Raw genomic sequence first — 15,998 nt, forward strand, 5'->3', positions numbered from 1 at the left:
AAAGAACAACCCAAAAATTGATTTTTTTCTTTTTTTGACCCTGGACTCTAAAGACCACTGTTGTTCGTTGGGTGTAACTTTGAGAATAAAACACTTTTACAATTGTTTGTATATAACAGTTCTCTTTTCATTTTAACATATCTTTTACATTGTATGTTTCTGAGAATAGCTGTGGAGGGAGCACCATTTCACGTTTCAATTTTCTATTATTGTGTACTTTTGCAGTAAATTCCTTCTGAAAACCAACTGGTACTGTAAATAAACCCTTCTTTGTTCAGCTTTTGTTGTTCTACACGTTTATTTCTGTCTTGTCTGTCAGACAGACAGACAGTTTAGAAAAAAACAACAAATGATCAAAATCAATACAGCAGAACTGGAGATATTGCTTTTTTTTCATCCCACACATTCTCATTGGTTTTCATAACCTGGCGCCTACATTACCCACAATGCAACTTAGCCACTGAGTGACATCGATGGAGGAAACTTAGTCAAGTTTCCACAGGTCGCCAGTTCATCAAAGGGCTGACATATGGGGACAAACCATCCACCGCCGTGCTGGCTAAAAGAAAACCAGAGCTGTAGCCATGTTTAGCTTGTTGTACTTTGATGTAGTTTATATGTGTGTTCATGTAGTGTGGTATTTATATGTTATTGTATTGTGATTTTATGCTGACCGTTGAAAACTGTATGTTTTATGTTCTTACATGTAAAGAGCCAACTAGGGACGAGAGTTTTGTTAAGTTTAACAGTATCAATATCTCCAGCTCCTCTCGGATCGAGTGCACCTGCATTATAAAATACGTAATGAACATAAAATATGAAATAAAAAATGTTATAACAACCGCAAAATATTACACCAGGTGAGGCACGGAGCGGGACGGTGAACGCCCACTTCTGCAAAAAAAAAAAAAATACACTTTTCATTTTATGTTCTCGCCACCGCGTGACTCCTCCTCTCAGTAGAGGATCTTCGTTACTACAGCTCCCCCCCACCCCTCCCACTCCCTCTCTCTGAGCTCGAGCCCTCTCTCTGCTGCCTTCACGAGCTCTCCTCCCGAAACCTGCGCGAGGCGGCCACCGAAGCGCGAGTCGATCCCCCCCTCTTCCCTTCACTTCAGTCAACATGGCTACAGTTGTAACCTCGACCCGCTTCACAGACGAATACCAGCTGTACGAGGAACTCGGAAAGTAAGCGACCGTCACCACCTCCACCTCCTCCTCCTCCTCTACCACCGCTGCTGCTGCTGCTGCTGCTCTTCTTGTTGCATTCAGTCTGTGTATGTGTGCGTGCGTGTGCGTATGTGTGTGTGTTTGCACGTTTTTCTCCTATGCTCTGCTGCTGCCATTGTGTGTTGCGCGTTTACTTCAGTGTTGACAGGGCAGGAGAGGGGCTGTCAAAAAAAAAAAAACAGGCGAGGGGGGCAGGAAAAACCACCTCAGCGGCAATAAGCTGTGAGGCAGGTTCATGTTAGCGCTACAGGGGCTTGTGTTTAATCCTCAATGCGCATTTAAAGGTGCATTACACCATTCATGCTCCTCTAAAGGTGTGAAATGGCAGCAACTTTGGTTTTGCCAGTGTGTCCGCAGGTAGCACGCGTCGAGAAGCCGCCTGCACGGACGCGTCGGTCGCCTGGTGGCATCCTGGCGCTCCTGTTCAGTCATGCAGCTCTTGTGTTTTTTTTCGTGCATTTCTGAGCAGACCGCAGGGCTACTGTACTGGATGTGTCAAAGAGGACGAGGGCTGTGCTGCATTGAGGATTAAAACATGAGAGGACACATTGGTTGCAGCAGTGTGTATGTCCTGGCTACAAAGCCACTTTGTAACATCTAATCTGCTGCCTGCTGTGGCTAATAGAGCTGCTCCACCTACCAGTGAGAGTTTAAAGGAGGCGTCTGTGTAAAAAAAAAAAAAAAAAAAAAATGCCACCAGCCCCACAAGAAGAAATGTTAACTCTGCCTCTCAGTGGCTTCATTCTTCTCATGTTCCTGAGCTAACGAGGAGCTCCTCTCCCTCCCCTTGTCAAGCACGAGCGGCCACGACCTCCTCTCACATCTCATGCACAGAATATCAGACTGTATTAAATATGCATGTGACTTCCTTTCCCCCCTTCTCTTTTATGTGTGTGTGATTAATGCACGCCCTCGCTTGTGTGACAAGTTCAGCACACAGCCGTACACTCAGGAGTTTTGTTGTGTTTGAAGTGCTTTCACTGATATGTCACCTGGGTTCATCGATTTCTCTCCCGCTCCAGGGGTGCCTTCTCAATCGTCCGCCGATGCGTCAAGAAGTCCACCGGCCAGGAGTATGCTGCCAAAATCATCAACACAAAAAAGCTCTCAGCCAGAGGTAAGTGCAGCCGATGTCCACTGTGCAGCTCAGTGTGAATTTATGCAAACTGAAAGCTGACAACAGTAGGCTGCTGTAGCCGCTCAGTGGAGTCAGCTGGAGGTTTGTTGGTTTATTTCCTTAAGAGCAACGATCCAGGCGCTCTGTCCCGTCCTTGTCAGCGGAGATTCCTGAAAAGCTGGAGGCCACTTGGCAGAGCTGAGCTGCTGCGGTTTAAGTTGCACAGTGGGCTTCAGCGGGCTTTGGCAGTCGCCTGCAACCATTTTTGGTTTGTTATGGTTACTGTTGGTCTCTCGCAAATGATTGGACATGCACCAGCTTGACCTTGAGCCTAAAATATCCTCAAGTCTGGCAGCAGCCTGAGGATGAGATAAAGGAATGTTCTGGTTTCCAACAACTTGGGCCACAGTTTGTGTTAATTAGGATAAAAACTGTACACACACACAGTTAATTGCTAAAAAATGGGAACACGGCAACATTGCAGAGTGAGAAACATGAGCAGAGAGAAACAACCAGGTTCACCAAACAGACTGACTGACTTCCTGGTTCAACTCTGACCTGCTGTACAGTTTTCTTTGGCTCAGTGTTTGTACCTATTTTGTATTACAGTATCACAAGAACCACAGAGCTAAGCCTCCATTTTTCTGATTTTTCTAAAACCACAGATCCATAGGTGTAGTTTGACATTTCCTTTCGGGAAGGCAAACATCTTTTAACTGACTTTGAGTACACACAGTCCAACTACCTTTGTTTCGAGTCTATGAGTAGCTAGATAAGCACTCTAAGCTTCTGTCTTCTTCTTTTTCTTTTACTTCTTCTTCTTCTTCTTCTTCTTCTTCTTATTACTCCTGCATCGTGTGTTACATGTAGTCTATAGTAACAGAAACACAGAAGTAGCCTACCGAGCCATAAAGTCAACACAGAGCACAAAATTAGTTTTTCTGACTCTTCGTACTACATAAGGCACACAGTTAAAGCACACCCGCAACCATAAAGTTAAAGTTTGTTCAAAGTGAAACATCAGTTTCCTTAGGCTGATATTATACTGTCCCGCTTTTAAACCATTTCGTGGTCATACACATGAAATTGAAAGTGAGTGCGTACACACTCACAGATCACTGCTCTTTGTAAAACAGAAAGACGGCTAGCGGAGTCACTGAGTGTAAAAGAGAGGGAACTCGTCGCGTGTCACGACGAGCCATGTCACATGACCACTCGAAAAGGAATTTATGACTGCTGGGTTTGGTCTGGTATTCTAGAAATTCCCTTTAAGGCAATGAAAAGTGCTGCTAAATCATCAAATCAATTCTAAATCAGATATTGCCAGGAATTAGTCTTTCAGAAAAACCCATTTTGATTGAATTCAAACTTATAATTGAGTGTAATTTGTTCACAGTAATTCCAGCGCAAACCTGTAGCCTGTCCTGAAATGCAGGACGACAAAAGCATTCACTAAAATGTTTGTTTTTGAGCTGTTGTAACCTGCTAGCCATGCTGTGTGCTCGTGCGCCTGTAGTTTATACTTACACTAACCTGCCCACGCTTTGTTCTCGTCCTGCCCGCTTTTTCAGCACGTGTGTAAACTTGGTCAGGTGCCTCCGATCTCTCACTTGAGTGACAACCTAACCATACAAGTTGTGCAGTTGTGTTCAGCAAACAGGCTGGAGCTGGAGCACACGGCCCAGCCCGCTGCACATACTGTACATTGTGATGATTAGGGCTGCAACTGACGATAATCAATTAATCTGCCAATTGTTTCCATGATTAATATGTTGATTATTTAGTCTATAAAAAAAAAAAAAAACACAACAGAGACCAGCGATAGCGACGAGCTCAGCATCTTTCTGAAAAGTTGTGAGAATTTCAACTACAAGTGCACAAAAAAGGCGGTGCTCTCTGAAAAAAGATGCTGGGTGCAGCGCTTTTTTCTCTAGGCGGCCACATGCTGCCACAGACACTCTCCCCTCATTGTGACCAACTGAAAAAAACCCGCCAGCGCTCAGAAAAAAACGTTATGCGGACACATGAACAATGACAACCTTGCGAGTTGTGCCACGATGTGTTTGAGTGAATTTGCCTTACTTGACATTGCAAATCTTGAAATGCGCATGAGCACATTGCGATGTCGAAACCAATGGATGGTTGTTTGAATTTTGAAAAACATTAACAGTCCTGGTCCCAACATTTCAGATGCTCTGCCTTTTTGTTTTTATCTCTAAATAAAGTCATTAAGGTAATCTGTCTCGACTTATCGGACTTTGGTGAAGTGATGTTTCCGTGTACCCAGTTCTCAGGTTTGAAAGCCCAAACGACAGTCAGAGTTAATTGGTAAGCTGTTATAACCTGGATTTGTCTCTTAAATCAGTATGATTAGTGTGTTTGTGTTGGGGTGTGTGTGTGTGTGTGTTTGCAGCAGTTTAACACATGTTGAAATACCACCACCTGTGCTTCAGTATTTGCGGCAGATTTGTTGTCATTAGTCTGCCTGTTACACTGTGTGTGTCAGATTATTCCTTCTGCTGCGTCGCTGAATCCAAGCTTTCTCGTCTGTTGATTTTTTGGATGTCACATGTGTTTGCCTTTGCACATGTATCACATTGATCTGTCACTGTTTCTCTTCTCGTCTGGGTGTTTGAACATGTTGCAGACTCTGTGTGTGTTCGTCCAAGTAAGCGTCAGACCAGGCCACCGAAGGTTGAGTGATGATATGGGCGGCAGATCAGGGCCAGTTCTGGACTGATTGGGCTGCTCTTTTCCCAGGGGACGCAAACTGAATTCCTCTCTCTCTCTGTCTCTCTCCCTCTGCCCCTCTCTCTCTCTCCCCTTCTCTCTCTCTCTCTCTCTATCTCTCTCTCTGTCTCTGACCATGTCATTTTCTGTCTCTTTTATGTTGTTTTCTCCCTTCTCCCGTCCCCTCCCTTCCTTCTTTATAAACAAAAGATTGATTTGAGGAGAGATCTTAAAAACCCCTCTCACTAGGCGATTTGATCGTGTGTGTGTGTGTGTGTGTGTGTGTGTGTGTGTGTGTGGAGGGCTGTCTTGGCAGTGGTCCGGAGCTAGTAACCCGGCAACAGCAGGGGTGAAACTCTTCATCCCATAGGCTGTCTGGCAGAGGGGCCGCGTTCTGTGTGTGTGCGTGTGTCTGTGTCTGTGTCTCGGTCACAATTATCACACAAACACACACACACGCAGGCACAAAAAGATGACTGCTCTTTTCACACTTGAAGCACAAACACAGTTGCACACATTTTCTCTCACCTACTTAACGGTTCTCACACTCAACTCGCACAAGGCCTGTCTGTGTGCAGCGTCACAATGTGAAATTCACACACATTAGTCTGTCCTCCAGTGCGCAGTGCCCTTAATCAGAACTGAAATATCCTGGTGCTGCCAATGTGTTTCTCACAAACACAAGACGCATGATGTCCACTGCTTCAACCCCAACGAGGAGACACTGGGACCTGCGCCCTTGGGTTAAAGAATCATTCTGTCATATCCTACAACTCAAGTCTTACTTAAAGTTAAGGCCTTGCCTCCGTTAGGTCATGATAACCTTGTACCAGAGAGGTTATAAGAAAGGGAGACAAACTACTTAAAGCCCTTTGAAGAGAAAGCCAATTAGCCTTGACGGCTATGCTAATGTAAGACTAACGCTGAAGGAAGTATCTGCACTCTCATTTTCTTGTTAGTTGTGAAATCATGACACCCTTACTTCCGTATAAAGTGTTATTTTTTTGCGTTGTGGCCTGACTCAATAACTTGATGTTTGTTTCTTGTCAGACATCATTGCATTGACGTTTACAATTCTGCTCTCAGTTACTTTCAGTACATTGTTATCATACTGTAACTGATTGAAATGATGGCCAAAAAACCCAATAAATTATGCCAAATCTTAAGGCAATATTGCAGTCGTAATCAAAAATGTAGATTATGTTGTCTCCATTCACACACAAACATTAAACATCTGGGCTTCACATATTATACATACACACACAGTCCTGTTCGTAGAAGTACTGCAGCAGCTGCAGGTTCAAATACGCGTTTAGTCTGACCTCTGCTTGTACGTTCCTTGTTGCTGTTTGCAAACATTGTGTACGCACAGTCTATCGGCTTTGGTGGTTTGATGTCTAGGGAACTTTAGAGTATCACTTGCACTTACGAGGTGTGTGTGGGTGTGTGAGTGTGTGCGTAGGCGGGATTAATCCCTATTCTGTGTGGCTCAGGAGGGCACATTGGCTCGCGATGAGGTCAGCGATTATGGCTGGGTCGTGTGGCGTCACATGCATGCGCACAGTCGCTCAAGCGGATACTCACACACGCACACGTGGTCTGTCACTTCCACTGACGTTCACACGTGTGAATCAACACAGAGGCACATTGTGAGAAACACACATTTACTTACTGTTGTTATTTTAGTTTCATTGGTCGAGAGGCACATTTTCTTTTCAGGATACATTTTCTCATTCAGAACCGTGAAAGTGTTTTTTTTATTTAAGTCTGTTCAGTTTATATATTCTTGAAAAAATATTATCAACAGTTTAGGGATCATATTTCAAAGTTGTAAATTCCAGTGAGCTTGAAAAATAGGATACAAAACAGAACCAGTCATTCAAAGGCAAACACAAAAAGTATAGAAACATTTAGACTACACACGCCTTTAAAATGGACGATGCATTATAAGCTCAGCGTATACCATACTTAAAGTTTTGTGTTTTATTAACAAGGAATTGATGAACTGATCGATCTTTATTTCAAGAAACAATTCAACATTTTGAGTCAAATGAGAGGATTCTCATGTCTGTAAGTGAAATATAAGGCTACAGCCAGTAGCCAGTTAGCTTAGCTTAGCATAAAGACTGGAAACAGGGAAACAGTTAAGGTTGATTTATAGTTTGTATGCTCTTCGCACAGCCTCTGCGTCTAGCTATGCAAGTGGCCTATGCCATTGTGAGCATTTAAACGTCCGCTGGTGTGTCTGTAAGGGAATGGCTATAATAATTTATATACTGGTAGCTTGACTTCAATAATGGTTCCTGAACAATACTTTTCTCAATGCCTGACCAGCTGAGTTTTGGTGACTATGGAACTTTTCAAACTGTGCCAGCAGCATAGCCTGAAGTAACAAAATCCACCTACAAGCAACTGTGAGCTCACTAATTAACATGTTATATCTTGATTGTTTAGTCGTACAAAAAAAGAACAGTTTTGCTGGTGGTTATTTCTTGGTCAGTCACAGTAACTTTCTTGAATCGATTAATCATCTATAAAATGTCAAAAAATGTGGAAAGTGCCCATCATAATTTCCCAAAGCCCAGATTGCTTCTTTTGTCCAACAAAAACTAAAACCCAATGACTTTGTGATCATAAATGACAAACAAAAGCAGAAAATCCTCAAATTTATGGAGTTGGAACCAGCACATTTTTGACATTTTTGCTCGAAAAATGACTAAAACGATTAATATATTATTTAAATAGTTGGCGTTTTATTTTCTTTTATTCAACTAATCAATGCAGCTCTGCTCAGATGTGTAAATGCTCCTGCAGTCGAAAGCTACTAATACTGAAAGCCATAAAACTGTCATACTGTATTTCACAAGTGACTCAAGCATCCGTTTACAGAAGTAATGACAATTATTGTTAGCCCTGAGGCAGCAGTGGCCACCTGATTAAAAACCCTGGGAAGCAGAAGTTAAGAAGGGAACTGTGCTCGTAAACTTAAGTTACTTTTACTTTGGTGCTGAAGGGCTCTCACATGCTTTTGTGCACACTTGGATGAAAAGAGAGAGAGTGTCTCTCCGTGGCTTTTGTGATAAGCCATGACTTCTGTATGTCTCGTGTAGAGGCTCGAATCCGTTTTGTACAAAGATTAAGTACCAGAAGTCAGTGGTTAGATTTTAAGGATATGATAAAAGGAAGTTTGTGAGATATTTTCATATCTCCTTTCTGACAGTAGGTTCATTACAGTGGCTCATCTCATCGTGTGAAATGCCAAACCTTGCATATCTACATGAATATAAGCAAGTCAGCATTAGCTTTTGCTCACTCAGCTTTATCTGCAGCTTCTCATTTATGAAGCTCGCTGTCATCGTCACCAGTCTTCTACTTTTACTTAATCCTCTGACGATGTTGAAGTAAATCTACTAATACATGTCATGGTATATAATGACCATTTTTCATGTTAACCAATGCTCTGTTGACTCATGAAAAGCTTGTCAGACATGCAAGGTTTCAAAGTGGGAGAAAAAAGAACAGTGCTAAGTGAAGAAGTTGAAGAGGGAGAGAAGGAGGTTCAAGCAGCAGCAGTTCCTCCAGAGCAGCCTTCCATTCCTGGCAGTACCTCGCCACTTCCACTTAAAAAATGTGCAACACAACGTTTATGTCCAGTGAAAACTGGAAGTCAAAAAGACCGAAACTTCAAATCTGAAAAAAAAAAACCCACAACAGAAACAGCATGCCACATGTACACACAGTACACCTTTAGTTTGTGCAAGTACTGTTTTCGTAAGAGTAACTTGAATTGACCATCTGAATGCATTTAGAAACTATAATTACACTCAGCAGAGCGCTAACCTCCGTCCCCTTTTGCACTCACTCATAGATACCAACCGCCTAAATACGCCTGATTTTTTTCATCAAGATCCACGCTTTACTCCCTGAGAAAGTAATGGAAATGTCAAAAAAGGCCTTATCTCACAATGTTGAAGAAAATGAGAAATAATTCCTGGATCCATCCCTTTTATCTGGATCTGCATCAGAAGTTAATGGGGTCTGTTCTGGGCTGAGACTCCTCCTCCATCCAGGTTTCATGAAAATCTATTCCGTAGGTTTTCTGCAATCTTGCTGACAAAGCAACCAACAAATGGGCACAGGGTGAAAACATACCACCCTCTGCCGAAGAATATTTGGCGAACTCAAATTGTTGCTTTGTTCACTGATTGGGGAGCATCAACCTGTAATGGCTTTATTTATATGATTTTTTAATTAAATGAGTGCCCCTTCCTTGTTCAGGGTGTCACGATCAAAATGAGCTTTCAGTTTCAGTTATTGAATTCGAAAGCACACCCCTGAATCACTGAAGGGTGTTTTTTATTTTTTGTTGAACTCCTGAACTTTCATTTTTTGTGAATATCATTTGAATTTGCCTAACCCTACCCTGCAAGAAGCCACCAGGATAAAGTCAAGCTGTTGCTGTAGAATACCCCTGTCTTTTTACAGATGAATTTAAAACTGTAAATGACAGTTGTCTGGGCATAAAACTAAGGATCTGTTGATCTTTACATCAAATCCAGATGCAAGTCTAACAATAACACATTCGTCAGTGTGGACATTTTAAATAGAACACACAACACATATAGAAGATATACAGTCGTTACTTCTACCAGTAAATATAAACATTTACTATGTGCACATTAACTAAATGTTACAGTAAGTTATTATTAACTTCTAGAGTGTCCAAAAGACACGTCTTCCTTTATGAAAAAGACACTGCATACCACTGTATACCACTATAAGATACCAGTATGAAGATAAAATGCAACCTAGGAAGGCCGGTTTGATTAATGTGCTCATGAGTAACACTACACAGCAGTTTAAAAGATTAAGTAAGTGACAATCATCCTCCATTATATGGTTCAGAGGAAAACAGTGGAATTGCGAAATAACGTTTTTCACATCTTTCCCATGTTATGATTCATTTTAGGTGTGTTTTGTACATTTGCCAGGACAAAGGAGAAGCATTTATTTAGGGCTGCAGCCAATGATTCATTATTGGTTGATATGACCATCATATTCTCAGTTAAGTGATTAATTGTTTGGTCTGTAATCACAATCTCTCAGAGCCCAAGGTGACTTGTTTTGTCTGATTTAACAAACTAAAACCTCAATATAATATTCAATATTTTATCATAGGAGACAAGAAAAACCAGCAAATACTCAAATTTGATATGTTGGAATTTTTGGCAATCAAATTTATCTTAATCGATTAGTCAACAAATCGTTTCAGCTACTGATTTATTTGCAGTGGTTACTGCCCATTACTGGCCATTGTCTCTTAAATAAATCTGCCTGTGCGCTTGGCTTTAATGAAGTGGGGACTCTTGATCAGACTACCCATCTAGAGTAATGCTCAGTCTGTTACACTACACTGTCATTTTCAGTAGTATTTCTTAGAGTACCAAATGCCAAAAACACTCTGATTCCAGCTTCTCAAACATGAATATTTGCTGCTTTTCTCAACAGTTAATTGACTTCAGGCACCGTTTTGAATGTAGGTCACCCGGGTTTTGGCGGCACTCGGAGCCCAACACACCATCACTGTAGTTCTGTGTGTAAAAAAAAAAAATGGAAGAAAATAGACTTGAAGTGCAAAAATATGCTTCAGGTGGCGTTTACCTGCGTGTCGTGCGGTGAAATGCAAGTTTTTACACGGCTGGGTGGAAACAGCTGGATCGATTAAATGAAAGCGCATCTGTTACATCAGGCGATCGTGAGATGTTCGACTGAAAAACGCGGCTGAAACGCTTTCCGTGCAGACGCCGGATCACCCAAAAGGAAACACTGTTGACAGTGTGATCTGTCTTGATGCTGTTTCGTGTTATTTTTAGCTGCAATTATGTGTCACATATTGTGTTGGACTGTGAAGTGAGTGTATTTTTACCCTGTTATTAGGTAAGGCCTTGTGATGTCAGCGAAAGAGAGGAGGAGGAAGGAGGGAGAGGCTTGCGGCACTCGTCCTGCTGTTGAATTATTGAGGTGCAAGGCTGGCTCTGCTCTCACTGAACATGGACAAGAGCTGATGAGTGGACCCTCGCGCTCCTGTTCTTTGCGTCGTTTTTCGTCCATGTGTCTCATTTTCTCCCTCGGTCACAATCCCCTTCTTTTTTTCTCTCTTACCACTTCTTCCTCCCTCTTTCTAGTCATCTCTTCCCCCTCTCCCCTCTCTGCAAGACTGCCACATTGCAAGCCAGACCGTGTGTGTTTTTAGGCTTTTGGTGGGCTTCTAGTGCACTCGCTGGAGGCTGATTGGCAGAGGGCAGATAAACGTAGCAGCGCTGCGCGGTGAATGTTTAATGGGACCAACTGTGAATATTTGATGAGAGGGAGAGAGTGAGAGAGTCACATATGGAAACAGAAAGATGTAGATATGGAAAGAGAGAAATAGTGCACTGTAACACATGCATGGCGTAAGTCCTCCCACAGCATGCAGACCTTCCTCTTTTCTTATCAATTCTTTGAAACGACAGCGTTGTGTGTCTCTGCGTGTGGTTCAGAGTGTTTTCTACTCTCTCCTCCTGTCATATTCATCTTGCCCTCTTTTTCTCTCTTTATCTGCTCATCATTATCCTGCCTGTCCGAAGCATATGGCATCATGCGGGAGCCAACTTGAATAAAATTTTCATTCGCCATATAGTGCTGGACAAGGACAGAGGATGCTGATTGAGATTGTAAATAATTAATAATAAAAAATGTCCACTACAATTTTCCAAAGCCCAAGCTGACATATTCACATTTCTTGTTTTGTTGGACCTGCCATCCAGTATCATATATGACGATAGTATTAACCAGAAAATGTTCATGTTTGAAGAGCTTGAACCAGTGAATTTTTGGCATTCTTGCAAAAAAAAAAATCCATTTCCTGTGGTTTCTGCCATTAAGCAATAGTTAACACGGAAACAATTGCACAACACAAATTGCTTGTTCTGTTCAACCATTAATCAAAATCCCCAGTGTTATTAGATTAAACATATAAAGCAGAAGCTGGACCCAGCAACTGTTCATTAGCAGCCCGGTCGTCAGAATACTATGTTGGCATTGTACGTTTATGCAACCCACGAATACATTACATTTGTATGTTTCATATGTGATCTATGAACATTTCAACGATATGTGTCATTATGTTCAAATGGCATGTAAATGAGTTGACTGAGAGATGGCGGCTAAGCAAAAGACCACCACTGGCACTCATCTTACACCACCAGGCCACAAGGGCACTGTTTGATTCACATTTCTGTTCTGTGTTCTGGAGCTGAAGCAATTAGGCAATTAATTGATAAGTCAATTGACAGGGAATTATTCAGCAAATATTTTGATAAAAGATTCGTTTTGGTATTATGATATGAGGTTTTGCTGCTTCTTTTATTCATACACAATAATCAACTGGTTGATTATAACTTCTGACTGTTGGATAAAACAAGGAATTTGAAAGACGCCAGCTTCGGCTTTAGGAAAGATAAAACAATAAATCGATTAAACAGCTGCATCATTGAATGGAAACTACCTAGTTTGTGTCAGTTTGCCCGCCAACACTTCATTGGATTACATTACACCAGGGGATCTCAGGTGTCTGTGCATTTGTGTCGATCTGTGTGTATTTGTGTGCGCTTCCTTGTCAGATGCGGTCGCATCAGTGTGGGTGTGTGAGTCATACAGGAGGTCTTGTTTGTATGTCCCTCTTCTGACAGTGACGCCAGCTTTGTTCATGTGCGGAGCTTCAAGAACATCCTTGACTGGAAGCTTGCCTCACAGACTGAAGTGTGCAGATGCTCATACTTTTATTTCTATTGTATTCTGGCTCCAACACCTCTAATGAACCTTTATTGTGAAAAATACTTCACACTACTACACTACTTCATACACTTCACAGTAGCTCTCTGTCATCAGTTTCTTTTTCTTTCTTTTATTCTTACGATTTGCCTCTTGAATTCACTTAGAGCTGAGACAATCAGTCGACTGAATAGTTGATGGACAAATAAAGAGACACATGCACACACATATGTGCGCGCACACACACAGACTCACATAGTTGAGAGATGGGTGCTGTAATTACACTTTACAGGTAAATAAGTTGCTGTCTTCTAAATAGAGAGGTTTTTATTGAGATTATTTATTGCGTGGTTGGAAGATTGAAAAGGCAATAAAGTAGGATACACACATGGAAGACGCATCCAGCAATCGTGTGTGTGTGTGTGTGTGTGTGTGTGTGTGTGTGTGTGTGTGTGTGTGTGTGTGTGTGTGTGTGTGTGTGTGTGTGTGTGTGTGTGTGTGTGTGTGTGTGTGTGTGTGTGTGTGTGTGTGTGTGTGTGTGTGTGTGTGTGAGTGAGTGAGACAATGACATCACATCATGCCGCCAATGCCAGCTCTCTCCATATTTTACTTTTGTTCTCTTGTTGTTCTTTCTCTTTTTACTTCTCTGCCTCATAAATGTTTTGCCTCAACAACTTTCACTGCTCATCACTCAAGCTAATCACTTCGTGTTTTTACAGAATTTACCCCCAAAAATGCTAGAGGTAGACTGGTGCGTTTCCCCATTTGGTTCGGTTTGGGCTGGTGAGAAAACCGTATCAAACTCTGTTGTGGACTAAACAAACCGGACTAAGACGTAAAAGGAAAGAGGGGAAGGAATTATGTTAAGCATGAGGGGGAAGTAAGTGAACATGAACTGAACACACACCCACTGTCATGCTGTCAATCAAGCAGCTTTACTCCTTCCTGTTCCTCACACCTCAGAACCGAGATTATTTAATATAATTGGTCACCATATTCACTCAGTCTCATGTACAATGAATAGTCGCATATTGCAGCATGTAAATCTTAAGTCCTTCAGTCTGAGGAAACCCACTCAGAAAGCCTGGCTGTCATTCAGACAAATTGATGTTTTCCAGGAAACGTCTCAGAAAAGTTTTATTTTCTGTTTACTTTGATTTTTAGGGCTTTAATCTGACAGCAGTTGTTAAAGTAAAAGCCTCCACAGCAGGGATTCAATTCACAGTTGGAGGTGAGAGTATAGGTGGGGTTGAAGTAAAAAGTTTTGTCTCAGGCCTCTCTGTCCGTCACAAATGTCAGTGGTCTCCGTGTTAGTTGAGCTGTAGTATGATGTGTTTGTGCTCTGCTGTCAGACTGTTTACAGGTCGTGGGGAGTAGCGAAAAGAGTTGCATGTCATTTGTGGCTCCAGACAGTCTGTCTGTGGTCTGATAAATGCCTCGAGTCATGTCACCTGAGTCGGCATTAGTTGGCGCTGAAGACTACAGGTGTGAAAATTAACGCAAAAGATATTTTTGGTGAGCTTAATGGTCGAAAGACACCGTGGGCCGTGATGGTCCCAAAGTCAGCTGCTCTTAGTCCAAAACACCTGCTTTCTGCCATAAGCAGTACTTTTTTCAGCAACAAAGTCAAAAAGAAAAAAGACAACGATTTAAAAAAACTAAAATGTGGCATGATTTGGAGGAGATTGTGTTGATTAAATCTGAAACGCATATCCTTTTAGAGAAATCTGCTTGTACTGCTTCTTGGATGCTTCAGTGTCATGATTATTCAGCTCTTCTGTTTATATTTATAACTTAAGTTTACTAACAGGTCAATTAAGCACAGAATAGGTCAGTCAGATTTTAAGAAACGATTTCACACTGTTTGTTGCACCTTCCACCTACCTCTTTGAATTGTGCAAACAACATAGAAATGAAGTCAACTTGAAAATATTTTGATAATAGCAAAGCAAACATATTTCTAAACACCGGTGTTTCTACATGTCTATTTGCATGTCTAATCATTTTATTGGTTCATGCTTTTGACCGTTCATTTAACAAGATGCAAACCAGAAGTAATATAACCAAAACCAGGAGACCACACATACATCCCAACTTGGCTCTAAATGCAAAGAAGCACAAAGACACAGAACAAAGTGATCTGTGTAAATATTTGTTTTCCTTTTGTATTCATTATCTCCATTTACGCTAAGGTTTCTTTACACAAGGCTGCTATATTCCCAAGAGAAGGATGTTTGACCAGCCGCACACAAACACACACCGATAGTTTATTGTTCTCTCTTCTGTGCAGGGCTTTGTCAGATATGTCTGTTTAATACTAGATTCACCTCAACAGTAGACACCTGCCTGCTGGCTCTTGGCCAGGTCCTTTTGATAATACCAGGTGACAGCTGCTCAGCAGCTCTACAACAGTTTGTAGTATCCCAATAAATTTGTTTCAATGGAATTGAGTGTGCGGCTCCATCACTTGGCTGAAGTGTGCAGACCTGCTGGCACACCACCAACATACTCGGTGCGTTTGTGTGTCTGCTTCCAAGGTTACAATCAAAACAGCCTTTCAAAATAAAAGTCCTCTTAATAATGGTATTCAGGGCCTGCTGATACACTTAATAATAGTAACTTGTCCTCAATTTGCTTAAATTTAATTTGCAGACCTTTTAGATTGATTAAACCAGTACTTTACAAAAATAAATATGTCATACTTGCAGGTAGACTGTGCAGATATTTATCCCTTTGCCCTCGTAGATGAGCAAACATATACGTTCTTAGTAACTGTGACCGCTTCAACAGCTGAGCAAATATTCTGAATGAATGAATGAATAACTAAACAATAATTATGTCATCACTGGAAAGCGGACATGATATACTTTACTTTATAAGCAGAACAATCCATCCCAACCTGTCTGGCTATAAAAAAAACACACTCCTCGGAGGAAAGTGTGATAACAGCACACACAGCTCGTTGCTTACACAAAGCGCTGTAAGCCTGCACAATGTCTAGTCAGATCCTGTGTGTTAAGAAACTGGACCTGTTCCACAAGCTCCTAAATAAATATATCCAACATCATTATAATTTTTGGCAGAGCAATCCTGGCAAATGTAAAATAAC

At 41.6% G+C, this 15,998-nt stretch overlaps 1 protein-coding gene across 4 annotated transcripts in view; it reads left to right on the forward strand.

The window, feature by feature from the left end:
* Nucleotides 1-1,004: 1,004 nt before the first annotated feature.
* The window catches only part of camk2g2 (calcium/calmodulin-dependent protein kinase (CaM kinase) II gamma 2), a 60,043-nt gene continuing 45,049 nt past the window's right edge, over nucleotides 1,005-15,998 (forward strand). For 2 of the 4 annotated variants that reach the window (XM_073481421.1, XM_073481422.1), the window contains exons 1-2: nucleotides 1,005-1,188; nucleotides 2,253-2,347. In XM_073481421.1, the coding sequence (XP_073337522.1) occupies nucleotides 1,124-1,188; nucleotides 2,253-2,347 (160 nt within the window). In that variant the 5' untranslated portion in view covers nucleotides 1,005-1,123. The remainder of the gene's footprint in view (nucleotides 1,189-2,252; nucleotides 2,348-15,998) is intronic. The other 2 variants (XM_073481423.1, XM_073481424.1) reach the window with 1 other exon arrangement.

Source organism: Pagrus major, chromosome 15, assembly GCF_040436345.1.
Source record: "Pagrus major chromosome 15, Pma_NU_1.0".
Taxonomy (NCBI): Eukaryota; Metazoa; Chordata; class Actinopteri; order Spariformes; family Sparidae; genus Pagrus; species Pagrus major.